The sequence below is a fragment of the Zalophus californianus genome, chromosome 9, assembly GCF_009762305.2.
Source record: "Zalophus californianus isolate mZalCal1 chromosome 9, mZalCal1.pri.v2, whole genome shotgun sequence".
NCBI classification, from domain to species: domain Eukaryota; kingdom Metazoa; phylum Chordata; class Mammalia; order Carnivora; family Otariidae; genus Zalophus; species Zalophus californianus.
In genome coordinates, this window is record NC_045603.1 from 20,400,893 (window position 1) to 20,428,760 (window position 27,868).

General features: G+C 40.0%; 1 protein-coding gene and 1 long non-coding RNA gene across 6 annotated transcripts in view; one reads left to right on the forward strand and one right to left on the reverse strand.

The window, feature by feature from the left end:
• UTP20 (UTP20 small subunit processome component) overlaps positions 1–8,633 on the reverse strand; it is a 101,143-nt gene extending 92,510 nt beyond the window's left edge. The window contains exons 1-6 of one of the 5 annotated variants that reach the window (XM_027594716.2): positions 8,398–8,633; positions 7,807–7,925; positions 7,394–7,474; positions 4,429–4,495; positions 4,170–4,302; positions 3,100–3,288 (exon numbers count right to left, since the gene is read on the reverse strand). In XM_027594716.2, the coding sequence (XP_027450517.2) occupies positions 3,100–3,288; positions 4,170–4,302; positions 4,429–4,495; positions 7,394–7,474; positions 7,807–7,857 (521 nt within the window). In that variant the 5' untranslated portion in view covers positions 7,858–7,925; positions 8,398–8,633. Of the gene's footprint in view, positions 1–3,099; positions 3,289–4,169; positions 4,303–4,428; positions 4,496–7,393; positions 7,475–7,805; positions 7,926–8,397 lie in introns of those variants that run through there. The other 4 variants (XM_027594718.2, XM_027594717.2, XM_027594719.2 and 1 more) reach the window with 4 other exon arrangements.
• LOC113922611 lies at positions 8,065–16,629 on the forward strand. Its single transcript, XR_003520002.1, has 3 exons — positions 8,065–8,400; positions 9,928–10,073; positions 16,535–16,629. It is a non-coding gene; the product is annotated as an uncharacterized LOC113922611 (long non-coding RNA).
• The last annotated feature ends 11,239 nt before the right edge of the window (positions 16,630–27,868 follow it).

Here is a 27,868-nt window from a genome sequence, read left to right on the forward strand (position 1 = left end):
ACAGAAAAGACTCCATGAATAGCTGAAACTTGTAGGGATTCCTGAATGATGAGAAGAATTCAGGTGGGTACTGGAGTGCATTTGACTAGAGATAAAAGCAAGAGCAAACACAGGGTGGGCAGAAACGATCACAGTCAAAGGACAAGGAAGCTAGTCCATTTGAGAGAAAAAGGGGGTTGGGGTTGGGGATGGCTGCTGCAGATAAAGCTGCCCAGGTAAACAGGTAGCTCTGAACACCAAACAGAGGTGTCTAGACTTTAGCTTACATCTGTGTAAGCACTCACTGTGTTACTTCCTCTAACCAACACAACCCCATGGAGTATAGTTACTGTTATCCCGGTTCCACAGATAATAAGCCTGAGACAGAAAGGCTAAGCAACCTTCTCAAGGTCATAGACACGTAGCTATAACTAAATAATTACTTGTAAAATCATATTGTTTAAACGGGTGACATGGTTTAAACATGGTCTCCTATTTTTACCATATCCTCAGTATCTAGCACTTCCTTGCCCACAGTAGGTACTAATAAATATTGGCTGAATGAGAAATGAGTATTTCCAAGAGAGTAATTTAGTAACAGTATACAGGATGAAATAAAAGAAGAGCTGGCAGTCCAACTAGAAAGCTGCTCAAGTCATGTGAGCGTGGGCAAACAAGGGCATGAAAGAAGCTTATGGTAGAGGGAAATGCTGAAAGATGGACCAAGAGGCATTTCAAGAGTCCTTGCAGTGGAAGCAAAGACCTTACAGTGGCCACAAGGCCCTTATGTGATCTGGACCCTACTAGTACAACGTAGCACCATCTGATCACTCTCTGCTTATACACACTGCCCCACGACCATGACTCCTTGCTGTTCCTCGCGCACACCAGGTATCACCTAAGATGTTCTCCTGCTAGACTGTAAACTTTGCACAGAGAGGGATTTTTATCTGTTTTATTTGCAATTGTATCTCAAGTGTCGTACACGTAGGCAGGGCTCAATAAACACTCACTGAATTGAGTGAGTATATGAATAACAGAATCAAGAGGATGTGGAGTCCCTGAAGACAAGTGGGTCAAAAATGCCTCTAAGACACCGAGCCTCAGTTGATGAGAAGAAAAATGGAATCACTGTTGGAAAATGCGCAACCAAACAGGGCCTAGCAGAGAGTACATATTTACTGAACACATGAATGGATGAAGAGTTACTTTCAGTGGGAATGTATTGACTCTGATTTCAGTAATACTTAAGTGGAAATAGCCAGGCTGTTGAAGATGTCACACTGAGAGAAAATATCTTTAGAACTGGAAAGCCCGACTTAGGAGATATAAAGGTAACAACAGAAGTCATGATCCCAAATAAGCTATACAGTGGTCCCCTCCTTATCTGCGGTTTCACGCTCCATGGTCTCAGTTACCCATGGTCAACTGCAGTCTGGAATCAGATGCTCCTCCTACTGACTACGGTCAGAAGGTCGACAGGAGCCCAGCATTACACGACAACACGCACGTCGTCATTCCCCTCACCTCATCTCATCATGTAGGCATTTTATCATCTCGCATCATCACAAGAAAAAGCGTGAGTACAGTACAATAAGGTATTTTTGAAGAGAGATCACATTCACACAACTTTTATAACTAAAGGTTGTTCTAATACTAGTTATTGCTGTTAATCTCTTACTGTTCATTTATGAATGATACTTTATCACAGGTATGTATGCATAGGAAAAAATATAGCACATATAGAGTTCAGTACTATCTATGCTTTCAGGTATCTACTGGGGGTCTTGGAACATAAACCCCACACATAAGGGGGGACTACTGTATATTGCCCTAAGATCTTGCTGGTTTTGAATGAAGTAATCTTGGTTTCTAATACATTTTACCAAAAGCTTCACAGAGAACTAGTAAAGACTGGAAAAATATTTCTTTCTCATTCTTTGTTCAAAGTAGGGTAGAGGGAAGGGTGGTTCAATGAAGGGTAGGGTGAAGGGGGGTGGTACAAAAACAAAATCGACAGTTCTATCCCACACCCACACCTATATTTGGGAGGAGGGCGTTAATCTTCATATTCCTGTGACAATTAAAGTATGTAGAAATAATCAGTAAACCAAGGGGAAAATTTGATCAAGTCCCTGACTGAAATTGATTATAAACAATCCTTCTCTTAAACAGAAAGGAACTATGGAATTCATCCTTTTTCCCTGTCCACATTTGCTCACAATGTTCCCTGAGTATCTCTTTGGGCTTAATTAATATGTTAGGGGCTGGGTAAATGCATATTTAAGACTGGATTCTTGAAGTGTTCACAGGTTTGTAAAACACATCATTACACTGCGAACAAACAATTGTAACAGAAGTTGTGTGATGTAAGTGTATAAAATGCCAGAGGGGTTCAGAGTAAAAAGCTTTTTAGCTAAGGTGCCCAGAAATATCTGTGGAGGTTATGAAAACCAAGCTTGGTTTTGATGGCCAGAGGCAGGATTTTAGTAGCTGGAGATAAGAGAAGATCAGGTCAATACAGACTAATAGAACAGACTATGGACCACTTTGGCTGGAGAACCAATTTCGTATAATTAGAGACTGAGTTGGAAACGCAGTGTGGAGTCAGACAGAACCTAAGGAAAAAACAATCAAAAAAACATGTCAAGTTAGGCAGCCATGTCAGCAGGTATACATGATGGGTATTGTGCATATTTTAACTAAATATGGGGTGGGAGTGAGAAATTCTGGTTGTCAGTATTGATAAAGACTGCACTTGACCAAAAAACAAAAACTTGAAACTCGAACGCTAAAAAATTTCATTACTGAGGAGGACTGTCCTATTTAGGAGCCTCAAGCACAAGCACACAGTTGTTTTCACAGAGGCAATCTTGAATATTTAACACGTGTATATTGCCTTTGCTCTCGAAACTGATGCAAGTGGGGAGAAGGACTGACTGTAGACAGACTTGAGAAATCTTTTGGGGATGATGGAAATGTTCTTAAACTAATTATAGTGATGATTTGCACAACTTTATAAATTTACTAAACAGCACTGAATTGTAAATAAGATAAAATCATATTTAAAAACGACAAAACCCCTAAACCAAACCTGTATTAGAGAGAGAAAAGGGTCACCTGTATATATTGGACATGTCCTTCACCATTAGTCTCCACAGGTACTTGTAAAGATAGGACAGTGAGGTGAAAGCCCATTCTAGTAACTCTGTGTCCTGAGTCTCCAGGAGTGAGGTGATAGTCAGGAAAAATTCCTGAAAATGTGGATAGAAGTCCGTCTGCAGATCTCGTGCCAACTGTACAACCAAACTGGATTAAAAATAAGTAGAAGTAACTGATTGAGACATACATATCAAAAAACAAAGACTGCAAATCTATTTCACAAATGACAGCAGATTGCCTGTGATCACAGGATTAATTAAACCTTTCAAATTAAGTCTTAAGAGATATGTAACATTTTTCACATTTTAAGGGTTTAGCAAAGAAATCAGGCTGGAGCAAGAAGGTGCATTTCATCACAAGTTATGCTCAGTCATTCCTGTAGTGTGAAAGAAAAATAGGGTTTTCTTAAATGTATAAAACAAAAGCAAAAAAAGGATACCTCAAAGATTCTGCTTTTTGGCAAAGCACTAATGTTCTGATCTAGCAGAAAAGGTAAATTCTTATTTTTAAATTCAAACACCAGATATAAGGCAAATGTAGCTATAAAACACAACCTTTATTAGTTTCTTTTTTTAAAGATAATTTATTTATTTAAGAAAGAGAGAGAGAGAGCATGGGAGAGAGCGAGCACAAGTGGGGGAGGGACGGGGGAGAGGGAAAAGCAGACACCCCACCGAGCAGGGAGCCCAACACAGCATTCGATCCCAGGACCCCGGGATCATGACCTGCACCAAAGGCAGTTGCTTAACTGACTGAGCCATCCCAGTGCCCTTTAAAACACCTTTCTCTTTTTTTTTTAAAGATTATTTATTTATTTGAGAGAGAGAAAGGGAGCGAGCACAGGTGGGGCCAGGAGCAGAGGGAGAAGCAGACTCCTGGCTGAGCAGGAAGCCTGACGTGGGCTCGATCCCAGGATCCTGAGCTGAAGGCAGAAGCTTAACCGACTGAGCCACCCGGGTGCCCCAAAACACAACCTTTCTTAAAATTCAGGGAAGTGTTATTGAGCTTTCTCTCAACATACTACTTACTCCAAAAGGGGCTGATAGGCAAAACTGTTCTTGATTTGCAGGTGAGTCTTCAGACTCTGAACTATCTCATTTTGATGATAGACCAACTGATTGAAGGATTGGCATTTGTCAATAACTTCTTTGTAAAATTTGCCTGGGTAAAAAAAAAAAGAAGAGAGCGAGAATAGGTTCTGCTTTTCTACCATACCACTATTTAGTTGTTTTGAACACATAAAATGCAAATGATGGGAGAATAAAATAGGAACAAAATGGAATATACCGAAGTGTTCTGTAAGGTTCAATTCTCTCCATTTCAGCAGACCCTCAAAAAAGTAGGTTTCGACTTCCTGCCAAGATTAAAGCAGTCCATTAATTAGGCAACTCAAAAACTATGATCAAAGTAAATAAGAATAATGATATACCTTGAGACAATGATAAGAGTCAAGAGTTTAAAAACATTTCTTTTAAAGGGCATTAACTAACACACTTAAAAAGCAATCAGCTGTACAATATAGGCACATGATTTACAAAAACAGTATTTTATTGATTTGGTTGCAGCAAATAATTCACTAAAACCTATGTAATAGTCACACTAAGGAGAAAAATTTTTTTCTGTTTTCTACAATTTTAGGCCCAGGAAAAAAATGTGCTGACTTTTAACAGTTGTCATTCTGCTTTTAGAAATATGAATTATAACCTTGTGGGGAAGTACTCTGGCAATTATTAAGATGAAAAGAAAAAGCCAGGTATGTCCTCTGACCCACCAATTCCCATTTTAGAGATATTTCTTATAAAACTTACAAACATACCAGTATAAAGATGTTTATTCAGCTCTACTGTAGTGGGGGAAAAATATCAAACACCCTAAATATCCAACAATAGGAAAGTGTTTAATGTAACCTATGGCCCATACATACTAAGGTATATTACATGGCTATTAAAAATAGTTATATCTCTATTGAATTAGAAGGATGTTGATGATAAACCCCCACAGTAATAAAAGCAAGAAACGTAGTGAAGTACACAGGAGGAACCAATTTTTTATAAATACATACATTTGCACATATTATATGAGAGAAAAGTACAGAATACATACATACCAAATTGTCAATATTAGTTTCTTTGACAATAAGGAATGGGAGGGGTGAGATAACAGGTTTTTCTAAGTTCACCAATATGTTGTCATGTTATTTAGCTTATCACAGTATATATTACTTTGTGCTTTGGAAAAGTAAAACCAATAAACTATTTGTGTGTGTGTATGGAGAGAGAATATAAACTAGTACACACACAAGCAGCATGCCAAATCTTCTACAATCTCAAAATATGTCACTTTCCCTTTGCACTGTGATTCACAGCCCCTACCACAAAGGGATGGAGTCTACTTCCTCACTCCTTGAATCTGGCCTCGCTTTCTGACTTCCTTTGACCATAATGTGTAATGGAAATGATCTTGCAACGGGCAAAGTTAGGCTTTAAGAGGCTTTGTAGCTTCTGCTTTCCCTCTCTCGAAAAGAACCTGCCATCATGAAAAGAAGCCTACTGGAGAATAAGAGACCACGAGTACAACCAAGACTAACATGCCCCTAGTCAAATGTGATTGAGACCGTTGTGGACCATCCAGCCCAAGATCCTATCCTAGGCTCTCTTCTCTACTAACTCGACATTCTATCTCTTACCCATCTATCTCTCCTGTGGCCCATAAACCATATACTGAATGCTAAATCTGTAATTCCACCTCCAAAGTTACCTGTACTTCTCCAGATCCATCGTTTGGATGGCCGTAGGTATATCATTAACAAGCCCCAAATGGAACCAACCCTGTGCTTCTCTTCCTACAAATCTATCTTGGTAAGTTATGTTCTCAACCACCCAGTTGTTAGAACCAAAAACCTTAACCCCCTTCCTCCTTTCATAACCAGCGGGTCACAAGACCTATCCATTCTACTTTTTTAATATCTCGGGAATCCTTTCCTTCTCTCCCTCTTGACTGCTACTTAGATGACTACCATATCCTCACACCTGGTTGTCCTGACTCCAATCCTGCTCTTTCTTCCACATTAAAGCAAGAAAGATCTAAAACTTAGACCTGATCATGTCACTCAGTGCCCTACAATCCTTACAATCCTAGAATGACATCCCATAGCTTCAGGATAAAATGCAAACTTAGCTTGACATATGAAGTCCTCTATGCTCCTTGACTATTTCTTCAGTTTTATCTCTCACCAGCTATGTCCCTCCACTACCCCAGTTATCATCAACACACATAAACATGACATATACAATTATAAACACATTGAAATGTTTTGCAGTTTCTTGAATGTGACATGCATTTTCTAGCCTCTGTTTATATAGGCTTCTCTCTCAGCCTGAACCAGCATTTCCTGTCTTCTTTGCCATGCTAAAACCTATACAAATAACAAGACTCAATTCAGCTTTCATCTTGTCTACATTACCTTTTCAACACCCCACCATATACCCACAAGGAATTTAGGTTAGGCTCCTTCAGTATGAGTTGCCAAAGCCTTAAGCGCTTATCCAGATCACCTCAGTCAACACGCTACATTAACAAACTGGAGATAAGGCAGCCAAAGAGACAGTGAGCAGAGTCTGACTAGAGCAAAGTGAAGAACTGTAAGAACTGAAGTTGAATCCCTAAGTTAAAGGCATGATATATAGGACCTTAAAAGGCTAACAGAGAAACAATGACTTCATGTAGCAAAACAAGATTTTTAAGTAGAGATGTGACTAAGAGCATGTTTACAACTGAAAAAAATTATGTGGTTTAGCCCCCTTTTTTTTATGAAGGAGGAAACTAAGCCCCAGGAAAGTGATGTGCTCAAAGTCTCTTTAAAATTGCAGCTTTAGGCGTATGAATCTGCAGCAGAGCTCTGAGAATGCACATGGGAAAGGGAGAGGCTAGAATCACAAGAGGACAGCTAAGTGTCTTGTTAACTGTCTAACACAGCATTACCCAACAGAACTTTCTACAATGATGGAAATGTTCCATATTTGCACTTGTCCAATATTGTAGCAACTAGCCACATGTGGCTATTGAGCCCTTGAATTTTTATTTTGCTTTAATTTACATTTAATTTGCTGTGTGTAGCTACTGTATAAGATCACACAGGTCTAATGCATTTCATGTTCATAAAGGAATGGCCTAAAAAACAATTCACTTCTACTAAGAGGAGAGACTAAAAAATCAACTATGAATACTTGAAGATTCGATAATGTTCTCTTACCTCATCATAGCTTGCAGTTCTATCAATCCGGTGAATAATATCAATATTCACATTCCCCAGTCGTTCAGCAAATGTAAGGAACTGTTGGGGGATATTTAATATACAATCATCATTTAATACTTATCACATCTTGAATCCCTGTTTTGAATGCTGTATAATAATCACATGTTGACAATTTCCTTGTGAAAACAGAAAGTTTAAAGTTTCAATAAGCTTCCTCCCGTACTATCATTAAAAATAACGGTATGCTTTGCTTGCAATTTCAGACTTGTATTTTCAATCAATCATAAAATATATAATTGTGTTTTGTAACTAGAAGTAGACATCACTGATGAATTACAAAAGTGTAAAAACAAACTCAAAGACAGTCTTAGACGCGCTGCACTACTTTATGAAAATAATTAAATACTTCCATGAATGTATTTGCAGAAGTTCAGTTGTGTCATTTCAAATAAAATTTCCATGCTAGATTGTGGTGGACCAGGTGAAAGTTGGCGATGTGGCTTCACCAGATGTTAGATTTCATGACCCGCTACAAGCAGAGGGATCTGGTTAAGTCGCTGCAACAATAGTGTTTTGAAAACACAGACAAACGGTTGTACCGTAACAAAGGAATTCTCAGGGAACAAACAAAAAGTGATGTCACGGCCATTAGCTGGAAATCACTCACCTCCTCCCGCCGGCTCGCCCAATTTGATCTTTATGGATAAAAGAGCAGTAGAGAAACATCTCCTAAGCAGCTAGTCTATGATCATGAATCTCACTCTGGGCTAAGGGAATTCCCAGGCAAGTCAGGCCCCACAAACCACGGGCGAAGTCGGCTATCCAGACGTCTTTCCCCACCTCATGTTTACTACACCCGGAAAGTCTCCCTTCTTTGCCATATAAGGGACTCACGCTCAGCCCAGAACACTACAGCCCCGGGAGTCCCGCTCAGACCCAGTAGCAAGGCTGAGGCAGCAGGGACCCACACCACTGTTCTGGGCCCAAGTTCCTTTGCTCACCCGGTACGTGTTTTCGGTCTTGTGGGAAACGGGCTTTGTCTTCATGGCTGCAGAGAGGCAGGGGGCCGCGAGGACCTAGTTGGGGGGTGGAAGGGATGCAACAGACGGTACAGAAGGAAACTGGCTCACACACTTGCACGCACTCTCCGATTGCCCGGTGCTCGGACTTCATCACGTGCGGCTTGTGCCCCTGGGTGCCGCCATATTGAAGACGGGGAGGGGACTGGAAGGATCACGTGGGCGGAAGAAGTGACAGAGCAGGCGCAGCCTCCTGGAAACCCGGTGGGGCCTCGGAGAGCTGCTGCAGGTGCGGACGTGGAGTTCTTTTTCTCGTTTCAGGAAAGATTTCTAGGAAAAATCTGTATTTTTATTATAAAAGAAAACATGCCAGTCAGCATTGTCAGCTAACAGTCATTATCCTTCAGCTATGCACTCTGCAAAGCTCTTTACATTAATAATTTCATAGTAAAACTCATTGTGAACGCTACGTTAACATAAATAAGGAGCATATTTTTAAACCCCTTTGGCATACGAAGAAAGCAGGGATGTGCAGCCGGTAAGTGGCAGTCTAGCAGAAGTCTCCGAGCGTGAAAGTCTGATACACTTAACCACTACCTGTCCAAATAAAATTGAAAAATAGAAAAGGAGATTTAGGGGAAAAAAATCTTACAATTTCATGTGCAGTCAGTTAATATTTCGGTGTTTTTCCTACCACTCTTATGTTGTGAAACATAACTGTACCAACGGTTGTATGTATATTTTTTTCACTTATTCACTCAACAAGTATTTCTTGAGAATCTACAATGGGCCATGCCCTGTTCTGTGAGCTGAACAAGACACACAATAATAATATTAATATAATTCTGTTTGGAAATATTTAGTATGATGCTTACAGCTTACACAAGGAGAGATGTTAAGTAGACAACTGAATACATTCCTGCCCAGAGCTCAGTGTAGAGGTCAGGGCTGGAGGTGTGACTTACATGCCTTAAATACTCTTCACTGCTGAACCATGTTGGGTATTTAAAGCCATGGAACTGGTTGAGATCATTTAGGGAGAGAGTGATGAAAAGGAGGATGAAGAAGAGAAGACCCAGTTGGACCTTGGAGTGCTCCAACATTTAGCAGTGGACTGGAAGGAGAATGGGATAGAGAGCCAGTGAGGTAGATACAGGCTAGTCTTGGCATGGAAGAAGAACCAGTGGTCAACTATGCTGAAAGCTGAGGCTAGGAAAGGAGCTGCTGGATCTGACAAGGTGAAGGTCACTGGTGACCTTGATAAGTACAGCCCAGTGTTGAAGAAAGGAAGCAAAATATGCATGGACTCTGGAGGAAATTGGGTGAAGAGGTGAAGTAGGTATAACACTTTCATATTATTATTGGCATTATGACATCAGTATTTTCTATGTCATCATGGGATTGTAAGTATTTTTAATGGCTCCATAGCATTCATGGATTTTTTAATAATAAAATATAGAAGTGCCCAATATTTGGTTGGTTTCCAGTAAGCTGTTTTTTTTTTTTCTTTAGGTGGTTCTTCACCTTAATGCATCACAGATCTCTTAAGGAAGTCAGTGAAAGCTGTAGACCTTCTCCTCAGAAAAGAGCAAATAAAGTCATTCACACTAAACTGCGTAGATGATTTCAGAAAATTAGAAGTCTACAGTCATCCTAAGGTAAGAGCCTCCACTCTAAGCAATATTCCCAAACTGTTACTAAAATCACCCCCCAGATAATTGTGTCCTTTCCTTTCTCTGTGCCAAGACCTTGAATACCTCATGCCATCTTCTGTTTTTCCCCACTGTTGTTCTGCCTGATCCATTTATTCCAGTCAGGAAACTTACAGTTCCTTCCTTCCTTCTTAAGCTTGATCATGAATTCTTGGAAGTTGTACCTTTTAATCTTCGTTTCCTTATTGCCTAGCACACAGCAGTTTCAAGTCCATGGGACTATATGATTACATGAGTTTATGGAAGTGGAGTCCAGAGAAGGCTTCTGGGTACAGGTGACATCTAAGCTGAGACTCAGGAAATGAATAGAAGTTAGCCAGGCAAAGGAGGAACACAGACATGAATGATGTTATCTAGGTAAAGGGAAAAGTATAAAATGAAGGGAACAGTGTATGAAAAGGTTCAAAATGGTTGAGTATAAATCTGGTATTTTTAATTCCTCATTCTAAGCCACACCCTGTCAAAGTAGCACTGGGCATTGGCATCATCCCTATCATCCTTGGGCTAATGGAAAACATAAGGGACAGGGTGAAACTGAGAGGTGGGGAGAGCCTCAGTTTCCTGATCTATAAAGTGGGGACAGCAGTCATACAAGGCTGCTGAAAGATTACCTAAGGTATTATATATGATGGTCTGGGAGGGGGCGGGTCTGTCTGGTGTCATGGTCTTGTCTAGAAAGGGGCGCAAGGGGTGCAATATGTCAAATCAGAGATGATCTTGACCCGACAAGGGACTAAGGAGGTGAGGGCTCAAATGAACAGAGGCGAGTGAAATGAAAGAGAAGAAAGAGTGGACCAAGGAGGATCTCTTAGTGACCTGTAAGTAGCAGGGCAAGCTGATCCAGAAGTCATTCTGTTCTTGAGAGAACTATGTACTGTTCGCGGTTGTGTGGAAATCAGGAGGCATCAAGAGCATGGAGGTTAGATCCAGAACAGTTGGGATTTTCCATGTTTAGTTGATAACTGACTAGTGACTTAACCACTCAGCTTCAATTTCCTTATCTTTAAAAAAAGCATAGTAGTCCAATCTGCCTTTTTACTTTCTGATCGGTAAGGAGATCCTTTGTTGTAAAGCAGGTCAAAGTCTCCTATAACCTAACAGCCATTTAAACATTAGTTATTATTATTTTAATAGTTATCTTTCTCAGTTATGTGACCACATTTTAGCACGGGAGCACTGAGCTTCTATTCTCCTTTCCCTTGTTTAAAACGTAGGCATCAGAGACATCAGACCAGAAATTACAGATTGATGGGTTTGACAAGCCCAGTGTAGCCTAGTAGTATGTTTTGTTTACAATATTCTTTTTTTTTAAATATTTTATTTATTTATTTCAGAGAAAAAGAAAGCACAAGCAGGGGGTGAGGGGGCAGTTGGGCAGAGGGAAGGGGAGAAGCAGACTCTGCAGAGCAGGGAGCTTGATGTGGGGCTCAATCCCAGGACCCTGGGATCATGACCTGAGCCGAAGGCAGACGCTTAACCGACGGAGCCACCTAGGCGCCCCTGTTTACAATATTCTTAAAATATTTTAATTTGTCAAAAACCTAGGGATTTCAGGTGAAATCCAGATTTCCAGCTTCTCTTAAAAAAAAAAATTCCGCAGAACTCACCCACATTTGGAAAAGCAACAGTCGAGGCCCCTGGGTGGCTGTCAGTTAAGTGTGTCTAACTCTTGATTTCACCTCAGGTCATGATCTCTGGGTCCTGAGATGGAGCCCCGCATTGGGCTCCCCGCTGAGCATGGAGCCTACTTAAGATTCCCTCTCTTCCTCTGCCCCAACCTCCACCCTCCCCCTGCCACACCCAACCTCCCCCCTACCCCCTGCCACACTTGTGCTCTCTCTCTCTCTCTCTAAAAAAAAAAAGAAAAGCAACAGTCAGCTGGAATTGAATAGTGGCAGCACCCTTTCCCCTGTCCCTACCATTCCCTGCTGTCCTTCCCTGGCCCATACACTGGTTTAAGGTGTCCACCTGGCCCTGTAGGCATTTCAGTTTGCAGCCTCTGCATTAGACTCTTCCAAGTGGAAGGCTATTATCTTCGGTTTTAAACATACCTCTGGCAAATAGGTTGCTTCTGCTGCTTTTCTCGTTGAATACAGTGAGTGGCTCAGCTATTTATAGGGGCGTTGGTGTGGTTCTCAGTTGGTGTGAAAAGATATGTAATACCCTCCCCCATCCTCTGAAACACACACACAAACACGTGCACATACACATGCACGTGCATATATATGCACGCGTACACTCACGTGTACACACCATTGCCTTCTATGTTCAGCTTGTTTCTTCCTCATTTCCACTCACCATTTGCATTTCTGTCATGAACATTAAATTCCTTATTTTCTTTTAAAAGCTGTAAGAGGAGGCTCAGTTGGTTAAGCATCTGCCTTCAGCTCGGGTCGTCATCCTGGGGTCCTGGGATCAGGTCCCATGTCGGGTTCCCTGCTCAGCGGGGAGTGTGCTTCTCCCTCTCCCTTCGCCCTTCCCGGTGACTTGTTCTCTCTCTCTCTCAAACAAATAAATAAAAATCTTTTAAAAAAGATATGAGAGGTTAACCTAAATTAACCTGTGTTTTGAACAATTTAAGCATCTACATATTTTTACATACTTATTTTCATGATTTCTACTCTTTATTTCTATCCTTAACTAGATTACTGATGTCTTCTTTAGGAAGGATGAGGAGTCTCATAATTTGGATATATTTCTCCTTTTCCATTTTCCTACTCTCCCCTCGGGTTATGCCATTGCATCAAATTGATTTTTGTCTTGGTTGTTTTACATCATAGTTGCTTCTTTGAATGAGAGGTGGGGTGAGCTTGGACTCCACTGCCAGGTCTCCCAGGATCCCTTGCTCTGCCACTACTGTGTGGGTCTCAGTTTACTGAGACAATTCAAGTGCCCCTCATGGAGTTGTTATGAAGAATCAGTAACCTAGTAAGTTGGTTTTCCAAGTGTGGTCCCCCTACCAGCAGCATCAGCACCCTATGGGAACTTGTTAGAAATGCAAGTTCTCAGGTCCCACTGCAAACATACTGAATCAGAAACTCTGGAGGTGGGGCCCCTGGTAATGAGTGTTTTCACAAGCCTGCCAGATGATTCTGATGCAGGCTTAAATTCGGGAATCACTGATTTAATGTATGTTAAAACATCTAGAACATTGGCACATACCTCACTCTTGATGTCTGAGGTTCAGGTTAGGTACGAGGGAGGGCCTGTGTCTGAGGCTGTATTTCTTTGGCTAACTAATTGGTTCAGAGAAGAACATGTGTCCCAAACTGGGCTAAGAGCCCTATCTGGACCTTTGGGTAGAGCTTTAGGGAAAGAAATGCTTCCTTTTTTTTTTTTTTGATGTGCCAAGATAATAGGACCTTGAAGCTATTGGTGGCCATTGTTATCACTACAAGGAGAAGTTGACCTGAAAATGAAGTTTATGCAAAGGAAAATAGAGCTGAGAGAAAAATAGGGAGGGAAGGGAGAGGGAGAGAGAGATCAAGAGATTGGGATTAACTACTTTGAGCCACTGGATCCATCCAGTCCTTGGGTTTTTTAGTTACCTTACTTCATTAATTCCCCTTTCATGACTAAGCCCATTTTAATTGGGTCCTGTCACTTGTAACCAAAATAATATTTACACAACTAATGTAAATTTTTTGAGTTGCTGATAAACAAGGCTGGAAACTTAAACTTTCCTCTAAACACAAATATTTATGTAAGAAGTAAGAATCGAAAAGTCAAATATAAAATCTTGATGATAGGAGTCAGTGTGATGGATTGGAAAGAATATCAGACCAGGAGTCAGAAAACTTGGGTTCTAATCTTGGGAGGTTTACTCGGCTGTGTGACTTTGTAAAATTAACCCTGTGTCAAAAGAAGTAGTGTACATTTTCATGATTTAAATGTTGCATTATGTGAAGTCAAAGAATTAATAGAGTTGCTTCCAGAACTTCTTACATATATAAAATGGTAAGTTTTCAATATTAGTAAGAGAAGGCAGAGGAAAGGACACTTTTTAGTTTTTCATATACCACTCTTTGATCCGTGATAGAATACTTTAAAAGATACACTTCAACATGTGTCTGAAGAGGATGAAAAGACAAGCCACAGAATGGGAAAAAATATTTGCAAAACACATATCTGAATAAAGACATGTGCCCAAAATATGCAAAGAACTTTTAAAATTCAACAATAAAAAACTCAATTAAAAAATGGGCAAAAGAGGGGTGCCTGGGTGGCTCAGTCATTAAGTGTCTGCCTTCGGCTCAGTTCATGATCCCAGTGTCCTGGGATCGAGTCCCACATCAGGCTCCCTGTTCGGTGGGGGGCCTGCTTCTCCTTCTCCCACTCCTGCTTGTGTTCCTGCTCTCGCTCTCTCTCTCTCTCTGTCAAATAAGTAAAATCTTAAAAAGAAATAGGCAAAAGAACTGAATAGACACCTCACTAAAGGAGATACACAGAGGGCAAATAAACATATGAAAGATGCTCAATGTTATATGTCATTAAAGAATTGCAAAATAAAGTAACAGTGAGATACTCCTACATACCTATAGAATGGCTAAATTCCAAAATAGTGACAACACCAAGTGCTGGTGAGGGTCTGGAGCAATAGGAACTCTCATTCATTGCTGGTGGGAATGCAAAATGGGACAGCCATTTTGGAGATATGTATGTATGTATGTATTTAAAGTAATCTCTGTACCCAATATGGGGCTCGAACTCACAACTCCAAGATCAGGAGTCACATGCTCTACTGACTCAGCCAGCCAGGTGCCCTCTGTATTACCTACTATCTATTTCTTACAAAGCTAAACAAAGGCTTATCATATGGTCCAGCAATCACTCCCTTAGGTAAGCTAATGAACTGAAACTTATGTCCACACAAAAATCAGCACATGAATGTTTATAGCAGCTTTATTCATAATTGCCAAAACTTGGAAGAATTAAGATGTCCTTCATTAGGTGAATGGATAAACAAACCATGGTACATCCATATAATATGGTATTACTCATCAGTAAAAAGAAATGAGCCATCAGGTTATGAAAAAACATGGAGGAATGTAAATGCATATTGCTAAGTGAAAGAAGCCAATTTGAAAAGGCAACATACTGTATGACTCCCAAGTATGTGATGTTCTGGAAAATGCAAAATTACAAAGACAGTAAAAAAAAAAGTGGTTGCCAAGGACTTGGGGAAAGATAGAGAGGGAGAGATGAAACCAATGAAACACAGGATTTTTAGGGCAATGAAACTATTCTGTATGATAATGTAATGGTGACTACATACCCATAGAACTATACAACACAAACAGTGAACCCTCAGGTATACTTAGACTTTAGTTAATAATGGTGTATCAATATTGAGACATTCATTGCAACAAATATACCATACTAATATAAGATATTCATAATGGGAAAAGTTGTATGGAGATGGAAAGTGGGTATATGGGAATTCTGTGTTCATTTTTTTCCTATACTTAAAACTGCTCCAGGAATAGGGGCATCTGGTGGCTCAATCAGTTAAGCATCCGACTCTTGAGTTCAGCTTAGGTCATGATCTCAGGGTTGTGAGATCCAAGCCCCATGTTGGGCTACATGCTGGGCATGGAGCCTGCTTGGGGTTCTCTCTCTCCCTCTGCCCCTCCCCTCTCCCTAAAAAAAAAAAAAAAAAACCTGCTCCAAGAATAAAGCCAATTAATTTTCTAAAAATTGTAGTTCCTTTTAACTTCTTCTCCTTCTAAACCTAAAGTCCTTTGGAGAACAATATGGCTACCTGAGATGGGATTTAGAAAGACAACACGCTGCTCTTAAATCCTCAGAGTGCTGAGAGGAATTTGGACCAGAATCTCAATACTAGAAACCAAGAAAATTTGGAGATCTATGAGATCCAAAGTGAATTAGAAAGAGAAATGAGTGCCTCCAAACACCAGAAAAAAAATTCATTTACTCAATTAGTCTTTATGAGTGCCTACTGTGTGTTAGGCACTGATCTAAGGGTTGAAGATGCAGCAGTAAAAAACTTCTCTAACCTTATGGGGCTCATATTCTAGTGTGGGGAGATAAAAAACAAACATGTAAATCTACAGATCATTAGATCGCAATAAGTGCTATGGAGATATAGTAGGTGGAGAGAGAGTGTGGCAAAAACTCTTAATTGTTTCACAGAATTTGTTCTCTTTTTTATCTTTTAGAAAAAGAATCCCTATCTCAAGTTTTAGCTGGTAATGTGGTCATACATTTCCTCCCCTCCATTTTATACCTGGATATATTGTGACCAAGGTCAGGCCAATGGATTATGAGGGGAGGTGTTTCATGTAACTTGCAGGTCATGTGCTGAAGGATAAAGCCACTTACCTTGGAACCTTTCTTTCTCTTTCCCACTGGCTGGTAAATGGCATGGACTGAACCCTCCTTGGAAGCCAAGTGTGGAAGATGGCAGAGCCCCCAGCTTTAGATTGTTCAATTCTTGACTGTTGCGTGAGAAGGAAATAAATATATATCTAATATGAGCCACTTCATTTTTGTATCTCTTGGTTATTACTGCTTAGCTGGTACCTAATTCAGGGAGCACCAGAGCAAAGTGGGGAGGGTTTGTTATGTTATATAAAGTGGTTAGGGAAGCAGAAATCTGAAGGAAGGGAGTGGGGGAGGGAGCCGTGGGGCTATTTGGGTGATGATAATTCCAGGCAGAAGGACAGCAAGTGCAAAGGCCCTGAAGCAGGATTAAGCTCTGGTCTGGTCCAGGACTAGCCAGGAGCCCAGCTTGTCTGGTATACAGTGAATAAGGAGGAGAGGAAGTCAGGGTTGGTGTGGGGGAGCAGATTGCATAGGACCTATACACTATAGTAGGAAATTGCTGAAACACCCTCTTAGAAAGACCTGAGAGTCTCAAGGCAAGGACAATGGAAGAGAGTCCATGGAAGAGGACATTGCCAGGTGCTTTGTAGGTTAGAAGAAAGGAAGACTGCCATCCTTTTCTGGAGGATTTATAAGATGATCTGTGCTTAAATACATGTGGTCATTGTGGTGTCAACACATACTCTTGGATGTATTCTTTTAATCAAATATATATTTATGATAAAATGCCATCTGGAAAGATGTATTTTCCAGAGATTCAGTGGTGATTTAGCTGAAGTGATGGGTAATACTCTACCTACAAGTGATCAGAACCCTCTGTCCGAAGAGCCATGCAGTCACAGTACTGCAAGCATTCCTCATTTTACAGACTGGAGCACCCCAGAGAAATACAATGACCACCCAAGATGACACAGTAAGTTAACTGCAGAACTGGGAACTAGAATCCAGATGTCCTGACCCTAAATTTAATAGTTTCCATTACAATCAGCTTAATTTCATGCTAGGTATCAAGGTGGTGGTGGGTGTTTCAGATCACAAAATAATCCTGATGACTTTTGACCTGGGTTTGGTTGGGGAATCCATTATTTTATTTCAGCAGCAGATTTTCTTTCCTAATGATTCCTTACTCAAGCAGTGTGGAATGGAAAACTTCCCTGCTAGCACACAAATCAGATCATCTGGATAGCAATGATCTGTATTAATAAAGGACTTAGAGTTTTCAAAGAAGTTAGAACCCGTCATCTCTGATCCTGTGGCAAGCCCTATAAGGTAAGCAGGGTAGATCTAATTTCTATCATAGTGTAAATGAAGAAACAAAATAATCTCAGAAACAGTAAGTGACTCAGACAAGGTGACACATCTTTGATTTATTGTGCCACACTTTCTTACCTGACATTCAAAGGACTGGTTGCCACATGCATCCTCCAGATGATTAATAGCTGACACTTTATAGCTCTTATTAGCACATACCAGATACTGTTCCAAGTGCTTTGCACAGAATGACTCATTTTCTCTTCCTACAAGGTAAATTCTATAATCTCCACATGCTGAGGGGAAAACAGGCACAGAAAGACTAAGGAACTTCCCCCCAAGTCACATAGTGTCATAAAGCGGTCATAACTGGGACCCAAACATACACAGACTATCCAGAATCTGTCCTCTTAGCCACTGCACTATGCTACCTCTCCAGTTAGGACTTGGAACCAATTTTATGGGTCAGGTAGCTTATGGGCACACTTCAAGAGTCTTTGAGATCAAGTTCAGATACCTGATAGCTTCTATGGCTGTCACAAACATTTCCTTTGATGTGGATGGCCACTTGATCTTATCTACTTACATGACAGATGTGATCAAAATCTGATTTTTGACCATTTGTCTGAGTGGGGTGGAGGAAGCATTGCACATGGAAATAGCTACTTTGACATTAATGTTGAAAAGTTTTTATGGGTAGGAGTGAACCACTTACTGTTCTGCAGAAGAATCAATGCTAAGAAGTCATCACTTCACTCTCTTTTTCCTTAATTCACTAGTAATACTGAAGAGTAAAGAAGTCATATGTTGTTTTCATCTACTGTCCATTCTTTTGATAGCACTACTTCAGTTTTCCTTTAGGGAACCCCTTTTGGTTTATTCTTAGTCTGTGTGGTTTCAATACCAACACATCCCCTTTCTCCCAGGTTGGATCCATGACTGAAGCCTAGACCCAGGGTATCTCCTTGAAAAAACAGGGGTAGGCATGTGATCCTAGTCAGTTACTTGAATTATTGGGAAACAGAAGTCCTATTTCTACTTAATGATGAATACAACAGAGTTTAAGCTGAAAGCTGTGGGTGGCCATCTTATCCAATGTGGGATAAGCATGCATGAGTATGAAACTAAGACAGACAAAGGTAGAACTGAAAGGTAGAGGGAGTCAAGTTCACAATGACAAATTTGGTGCATCTAGATCTAGCTGTGTCTACCCTTGCTCTTTTTAATAACATAATCCAAAAAATTCCTTGTGTGCTTAAGCAAGTCTGGGTCAGATTTCTCTCACTTGCAGCCTAGATTAATTTTCCTGATGAATTATTCTGATTAATACAGGCATAGTTCATTTGCCATATTTTCTGCTTTGCCTGAAAGTTAACCATGTCAGTTGTCTGTTGCCACAGTAAAGCTTCAGGGAAACAACAACAACAACAACAAACAACAACAACAACAACAAAATAGCCATAGGGGCATGCAACAGGTCTACATTTGGCTGGGTATTCTACTGTTCTGGGTTGGTCTTGGCTGATCTTGGCTGAGCTTGTCAAGCATCTCTGGTCTGCTGATAGCTTGGTCGGGAGCTGACTAATCTAGCATGGCTTTGACTTGGATGACTTTGTTCTGCTTTGTTGTGGTCTCTCATCATCTAACAGGCTAGCCTGGGCTTTCCTTGTGGCCAGCTAGAGGCCTGAGTGAGCCTGGAAGAGTGCAAGGCCCAGGCTCAGGACTCTCACACCATCATTTCCACTATATTCTGCTGGGCAAAACAAGTCACAAAAGCAGCCCATATTCAAGGGGTGGGGAAATAGTTGCCATCTCTTAATGAGAAGAGCTGCAAATTTCCATTGTAAATGGCATAGCTACAGGGAGGAGTGGAGAATTAGAGCTGTTTTTGTAATCAGTCTGCCACACTCATCTTTGTTTCCTTTATAAAACCATTGTGATAAGGAGGTAACATAAGCAGATGGACACTGCAACTTAACCAGTTGCTCACCAAGGGAAACAGCTGTTCTCTTCCCACACCAAGGCAGTACAGAGTGAAGACTACATACTCGAATTTTGGAGTCAGCCAGCCTGGTTCTAATCCTTGTTTCATCACTTAATGAGCTTACAAGACCTTGGACCAATTATTTGCCTCCTCTGGGCATGATGATAGTAGTACGTACCTCATAGGGCTGTTGTGGGGATTAAGTGAAAGAAAGTAAATAAATCACATAGTAAGTGTTCAATAAATTTTACCTATCATCATTTCTTAAAACACAGCACTTTTCTATTTGACTTATTCCTGCCTACGTTGAGTCTGGCTTTAGGAGTTTAGGGGAACTGAAAATATCATAACTCCTAATATTTGGATTTCGGGCAGTAAATAACTTTTTAAAAATTATGTGGGAGTACAATTCCATGTTTCTTAAGAGATGCTTATAGCCTAGTTCATCTGTTTCTTTACTAACAAATATTTACTGAGGGTGTCCTCGGAGTCAGGCATTGCGTTAATTTGCTATTGGTGCAACATATTACCACAAACATAATACCTTAAAACAATGTATGTTCTGGAGGCCTCAAGTCTAAAATGGGTCAGCCAGGGATGCCTGGCTTGCTCAGTCAGTTAAGCGTCAAACTCTTGATTCCGGCTCAGGTCATGATCTCAGGATCGTGAGATCAAGCCCTGCATCAGGCTCTGCACTGAGTGTGGAGCCAGCTTAAGATTCTCTCCCTCCCTTTCCTGCTGCCCCTCCCCCCCGCTCCCTTCCCTACTTGCCCATGCATTCTCTCTCTCTCTCTCTAAAAATAAATAAATAATTTTTAAAAATCTAAAAAAATAAAATGGTCAGCCAGGCTGTGTTCTTTCTGGAGGCTCTAGGGGACAATCTACTTCTTTGTTTTTTTCCAGCTTTTTGAGGCTGCTGGCATTCCTTGGCTCATGGCCCATATCACCCCAACCTCTACTTTTATCATCACATCTCCTTCTCTTCCTCTGTTTCCATGGTCTCATTGCCTTCTCTGACCTTCCTGTCTCCTCTCATAAACCTCTCCCTTTGGCTTGATGTTGTATACAGCATGGTGGCCTGGAGTAATCAGACTTCTTACATGGCAGCTCAGAGCTCCTAGAATGACTCTTCTCCATAAGCAAGGCAGGAATCTTCAATGCCTTTTATGCACTTTTATGCACTAATCTTAGATAGCTTCATTTCCATTATATTCTGCTGGCTGAAGCCATCATGAGCCTACTCTATTTCTAGGGGAAGGGACATAACATCACATGTCTTGAGGGAAAAAGTTTCAAAGAATTTGTAGTTAGGTTTTAAAAACACCCAAAGGGACTTCTCAAATCTGAATTTTTTTTCAGTCACTATATTTTCCTTGTCATTTCACCTGCCTTGGGACTGTGAAGGTATCTGAAGTTGTCAGTGGTTTCCTGCAGGCTTCTGAATTGGGTGGCAGTAACTCTCTGGCTCTCAGACAACAAAGCTGAAAGCTAGTGAGGATCTCCCTGAATTTAGCGTTGGAAGCCTTTCTGCCAGTTCTGCAAGCACCTATTTCCTGTATTAAGTATCCTTCTACTTGAAATAGGTACCTAGAGTTATATCTGTTTTCTTTATAGCATCATGACTGATACAAGCTTCAAAGTCTGCTCTTTTTTTAAAATTTAAATTCAATTAGCCAACATATAGTACTCATTAGTTTCAGATGTAGAGTTCAATAATTCATCAGTTGCATATAACACCCAATGCTCATCACGTCACATGCCCTCCTTAATGCCCATCACCAGTTATCCCATCCCTCCATCCACCTCCCCTCCAGCAACCCTCAGTTTGTTTTCTAGAGTTAAGAGTCTCTCATGGTTTTTCTCCCTCTCTGATGACTTCCCATTCAGTTTTCTCTCCCTTCCCCTATGATCCTCTGCACTGTTTCTTATATTCCACCTATGAGTGAAACAATATAATTGTCCTCTGATTGACTTAACACTCAGCATAATACCCTCCATTTCCATCCATGTCAATTTAAATGGTAAGTATTCATCCTTTCTGATAGCTGATATATATATATATGTATATATATATATACATATATATATATACACCACATCTTTATTCACCTGTTGATGGACATCTTGGCTCTTTTCACAGTTTAGCTATTGTGAACATTGCTGCTATGAACATTGGGGTGCAGGTGCCCCTTCAGATCATTACTTTTGTATCTTTGGGGTAAATACCTAGTAGTGCAATTGCTGGATCATAGGGTAGCTCTATTTTTAGCTTCTTGAGGAACCTCCATACTGTTTCCAGAGTGACTATACCAGCTTGCATTCCCACCAACCGTGTAAGAGGGTTCCCCTTTCTCTACATCCTCGCCAACATTTGTTGTTTCCTCTGTTGTTAATTTTAGCCATTCTGACTGGTGTGAGGGGGAATCTCATGGTGGTTTTGATTTGTATTTCCCTGATGCTGAGTGATGTGGAGCATTTTCTCACGTGTCTGTTGGCCATTTGTATTTCTTCTTTGGAGAAATACCTGTCCCTGTCTTCTGCCCATTTCTTGACTGGATTATTTGTTTCTTGGGTGTTGAGTTTGGTAAGTTCTTGATAGATCTTGGATACTAGCCCTTTATCTGATATGTCATTTGCAAATATCTTCTATTCCATAGGTGCCTTTTAGTTTTATTGACTGTTTCCTTTGCTGTGCAGAAGCTTTTTTTTTTTTTTAAGATTTTATTTATTTATTTGACAGAGAGAGACACAGCAAGAGAGAGAGCACAAGCAGGGGAGGGGCAGAGGGAGAGGGAGAAGCAGGCTTCCTGCTGAGCAGGGAGCCCGATGCGGTGCTCAATCCCAGGACCCTGGGATCATGACCTGAGCCGAAGGCAGATGCTTAATGACTGAGCCACCCAGGCCCCCCCAGAAGCTTTTTATCTTGATGAAGTTCCAGTAGTTCATTTTTGCTTTTGTTTCCCTTGCCTTTGGAGACCTGTCTAGCAAGAAGTTGCTGTGGCCAAGGTCAAAGAGGTTGCTGCCTGTGTTCTCCTCTAGGATTTTGATGGATTCCTGTCTCACATTTAGGTCTTTCATCCATTTTGAGTTTATCTTTGTGTATGGTTTAAGAAAATGGTGTAATTTCATTCTTCTGTGTGTGGCTGTCCAATTTTCCCAACACCATTTGTTGAAGAGACTGTCCTTTTTCCATTGGATATTCTTTCCCACTTTGTCAAAGCTTAGTTGACCATTGAGTTGAGGGTCCATTTCTGGGTTCTTTATTCTGTTCCAGTGATCTATGTGTCTGTTTTTGTGCCAGTACCATACTGTCTTGATGATTACAGCTTTGTAATAGAGCTTGAAGTCCGGAATTGTGATGCCACCAGCTTTGCTTTGCTTTTTCAACATTCCTCTGGCTATTTGGGGTCTTTTCTGGTTCCATACAAATTTTAGGATTATTTGTTCTAGCTCTGTGACAAAAGTTGATGGTATTTTGATAGGGATTGCTTTGAATGTATAGATTGCTCTGGGTAGCATAGACATTTTCACAATATTTGTTCCTCCAATTCATCAGCATGGAATGTTTTTCCATTTCTTTGTGTCTTCCTCAATTTCTTTCATAAGTGTTCTGTAGTTTTTAGAGTACAGATCCTTTACCTCTTTGGTTAGGTTTATTCCTAGGTATCTTATGGTTTTTGGTGCAATTGTAGATGGGATTGATTCCTTAATTTCTCTTTCTTCAGTCTCATTGTTAGTATATAGAAGTGCAGCTGATTTCTGTGCATTTATTTTGTATCCTTCCACACTGCTGAATTCCTGTATGAGTTCTAGCAATTTTGGGGTAGAGTCTTTCAGTTTTTCCACATAGAATATCATGTCATCTGCATTTGAATTTCCCTGATGTCTAATGATGATGAACATTTTTTCATGTGTCTGTTAGCCATTTATATGTCTTCTTCAGAGAAGTGTCTTTTCATATCTTCTGCCCATTTTTTGACTTGATTATTTGTTTTTTGGGTGTTGAATTTGAGGTTATTTATAGATCTTGGAGGACATTAGGAGAAGGAAGGGAAAAATGAAGGGGGGAAATCAGAGGGAGAGATGAACCATGAGAGACTATGGACTCTGAGAAACAAACAGGGTTTTAGAGGGGAGGGGGAAAGGGGGAATGGGTTAGCCTGGTGATGGGTATTAAGGAGGGCACATACTGCATGGAGCACTGGGTGTTATATGAAAACAATGGATCATGGATCACTACATCAAAAACTAATGATGTATTGTATGGTGACTAACATAACATAATAAAATTTAAAAAATTAAAAAATTACAGAATGCATAAAAAAATATGTCATCTGCAAAGAGTGAGAGTTTAACTACTTCTTTGCCAATTTGAATGCCTTTGATTTCTTTTCGTTGTCTGATTGCTGAGGCTAGGACTTCTAGTACTATGTTGAACAACAGTGGTGAAAGTGGGCATACCTGTCATGTTCCTGAGCTTAGGGGAAAAGCTCTCAGTTTTTCCCCATTGAGAATGATATTCACTGTGGGCTTTCTGCAGATGGATTTTATGATTTTGAGGTATGTTCCCTGCATCCCTATGCTGTGGAGAGTTTTAATCAAGAACAGATGCTGTATTTTGTCAAAATTTTTTTCTTCATCAATTGAGAGGATCACGTGTTCTTGTTCTTTCTTTTATTAATGTGATACATCACGTTGATTGATTTGCAAATGTTGAACCACCCTTGCAGCCCAGGAATAAATCCCACTTGGTCATAGTGAATAATCCTTTTAATGTATTGTTGGATCCTATTGGCTAGTATCTTGGTGAGAATTTTGGCATCCATGTTTATCAGGGATATTGGTCTGTAATTCTCCTTTTTGGTGGGGTCTTGTCTGGTTTTGGGATCAAGGTAATGCTGGTCTCATAGAACAAGTTCGGTCGTTTTCCTTCCTTTTATATTTTTTGAAACAGCTTCAGAAGAATAGGTATGATTTCTTCTTTAAATGTTTGGTAGAATTCCCCTGGGAAGCCATCCAGCCCTGGACTCTTGTTTGTTGGGAGATTTTTGATTACTGCCTCAATTTCCTTTCTGGTTATGGGTCTGTTCAGGTGTTCTATTTCTTCCTGTTTCAGTTTTGGTAGTTTATAAGTTTCCAGGAATGCATCCATTTCTTCCAGATTGCCTAATTTGTTGGCATAGGTTGCTCATAATATGTTCTTTAAAAAAAAAAAACATTTTATGTATTTATTTGACAGAGCATACAAGTAGGGGGAGTAGCAGGCAGAGGGAGAGGGAGAAGTAGGCTCCCCACTGAGTAGGGAACCAGATGTGGGGCTCAATCCCAGGATGTTGGGATCATGACCTGAGCCAAAGGCAGATGCTTAACCGACTGAGCCACCCAGGCGCCCCACTCATAATATATTCTTAAAATTGTTTGTATTTCCTTGGTGTTGGTATGATCTCTCCTCTTTCATTCATGATTTTATTAATTTGGGTCCTTTCTCTTTTCTTTTTGCTAAGTCTGGCTAGGGGTTTATTGATCTTATTAATTCTTTCAAAGAACCATCTCCTAGTTTCATTGATCTGTTCTACTATTCTTTTGGTTTCTAGTTCATTGATTTCTGCTCTTTTATTATTTCTCTTCACTTTCTTGGTTTAGGCTTTATTTGCTGTTCTTTCTCCAGCTCCTTTAGGTGTAAGGTTAGCTTCTGTATTTGAGACTTTTCTAATTGCTTGAGAAAGGTTGGTATTGCTATGTACTTCTCTCTTAGGACTGCCTTTGCTGTATCCCAAAGGTTTTGAATAGTTGTGTTTTCATTTTCATTTGTTTCCATGAATTTTTTAAATTCTTCAATTTCCTGGTTGATCCATTCATTCTTTAGTAGGATGCTCTTTAACCTCCAAGTTTTTGAATCCCTTCCAGATTTCCTCCTGTGATTGAGTTCAAATTTCAAAGTATTGTGGTCTGAAAATATCAGGGAATAATCCCAATCTTTTGGTACCAGTTGAGACGTGATTTGGACGTGATTGATTCTGGAGAATGTTTCATGTGCACTTGAGAAGAATGTGTATTCTGTTGCTTTAGGATGGAATTCTCTGTATATATCTGTGAAGTCCATCTGGTCTAGTATGTCAAAGACCTTGTTTACTTGTTGATCTTTTGCTTAGATAATCTGTCCATTGCTGTGAGTTGGGTGTTGAAGTCCCCTACTATTATTGTGTGATTATCAATGTGTTTCTTTAATATTGTTATTAATTGGTTTATAAAATTGGCTGCTTCCAAGTTAGGAGCATAGATATTTATAATTATCAGATCTTCTTGTTGGATAGATTCTTTAAGTATTTCCCTTTTCATCCCTTACTACAGTCTTTGGTTTAAAAATCTAATTTTGATATGATGATTGCTACCCCAGCTTTCTTTTGATATCCACTAGCGTGATAAATGATTCTCCACCCCCTCATTTTCAATCTGGTGTGTCTTTATATCTAAAATGAGTCTCTTGTAGATAGCATATCAATGGGTCTTGCTTTTTTTTTTATCCAATCTGATACCCTGTCTTTTTATTGGAGCATTTAGCCCATTTACATTCAGAGTAACTATTGAAGATATGAATTTAGTGCCATTGTATTACCTGTAAAGTCCCTATTTTTGTAGGTTGTCTCTGTTTCTTTCTGTTCTATGTTACTTTTGGCTCTCTCTTCACTTAAAGGATCCCCTTTAATATTTCTTGCAGGACTGGTTTAGTGGTCACATATTCTTTTAGTTTCTGTTTGTCCTGGCAGCTCTTTATCTCTCCTATTCTGAATGACAGCCTTGGTGGTTAAAGTATTCTTGGCTGCATGTTTTTCTCATTTAGTACCCTGAATATATCATGTCAGCCCTTTCTGACCTGCCAGGTCTCTGTGGATAGGTCTGCTGCCAGTCTGATGTTTCTACCATTATAGGTTAAGGAGCTCTTGCCTCAAGCTGCTTTCAGGATTTTCTCTTTATCTCTGAAATTGCAAGCTTCACTATTATATTTGGGGTGTTGATCATGTTTACTGATATTGGGGGGTTCTCTGCCTCTAGGACTTGAATACTTTCTCCCCAGATTAGGGAAGTCTCAGTTATGATTTGCTCAAATATACCTTCTGTCCCTCTCTCTCTTTCTTCTCCATCTGGGACCCCAATAGTTCTAATATTGTTTTGCTTTATGTTATTGCTGATTTCTTGAAGCTTCCCTTAATGGTTCATTAATTGTTTTTCTCTCTTTTCCTCAGCTTCCTTCCTTTCCATCATCTTGTCTTCTATGTCATGGACTCTCTCTTCTGCCTCATTTACCCTAGCTATTAGGACATCCAATTTAGATTGCATCTCAGTTAAAGCATTTTTAATTTTGGCTTGATTAGATTTTACTTCTGACTAAGAGATTCTCTAGTGTCTTTTATGCTTTTTTTCAAGCTGAGCTAGTAACTTTATAATCATTATCCTGAATTCTAGCTCTGACACTTTACTTGTGTCCATATCAGTTAGATCTGTGGCAGACAGTATTACCTCTGGTTCTTCCCTTTGTTGTGAATTCCTCCTCCTAGTCATTTTTTCCAGAGAAGAATGCATGAACAAGAGAATAAGATCAAAGATATCAACCACAACCCAAGTGAAATACATGCTAGACAAATCCAAAGAGGACAGGAACCAAAAAAGAAAAAAAAAATGGAAAAAAAGAATATAATCTCCCATGTGGACAAAACAGGGTGATACACTTGGTCCTGAGTGTATTTTGGTCTGTTTGTTAAAAGACGCTAAATCCCAAAATTGTAAAGAGAGCAAAACTTATATAAATATAAAAATAAAATTGAATACAGTGAAAGGAAGCCAAAAATGAAGAGTATATCTATAAAACGTAAATGTAAAGACGAAAACTATAAAAAGCCTTAAAAACAAAGAGTTGGTGAAATAAGAAACTAGTTGAAAAGTAAAAAAAGAAAAAAGAAAAGGAAAATTTTAAGCTGAAAGACAAAAGAACATGAGAAAAAAACCCTCAAATTCTATATACTGTTTTCCTCTAGCACTGGGTTTTGCAGTTTTGTGTGCTTGGTGAACTTGGTGTTCACCTGTTCCAGCTGGCCTTCTGGGGGAGGGGCCTGCTGTGCTGATTCTCAGGTGTCTTTGCCTGGGTGGAGTTGCACCACTCCTT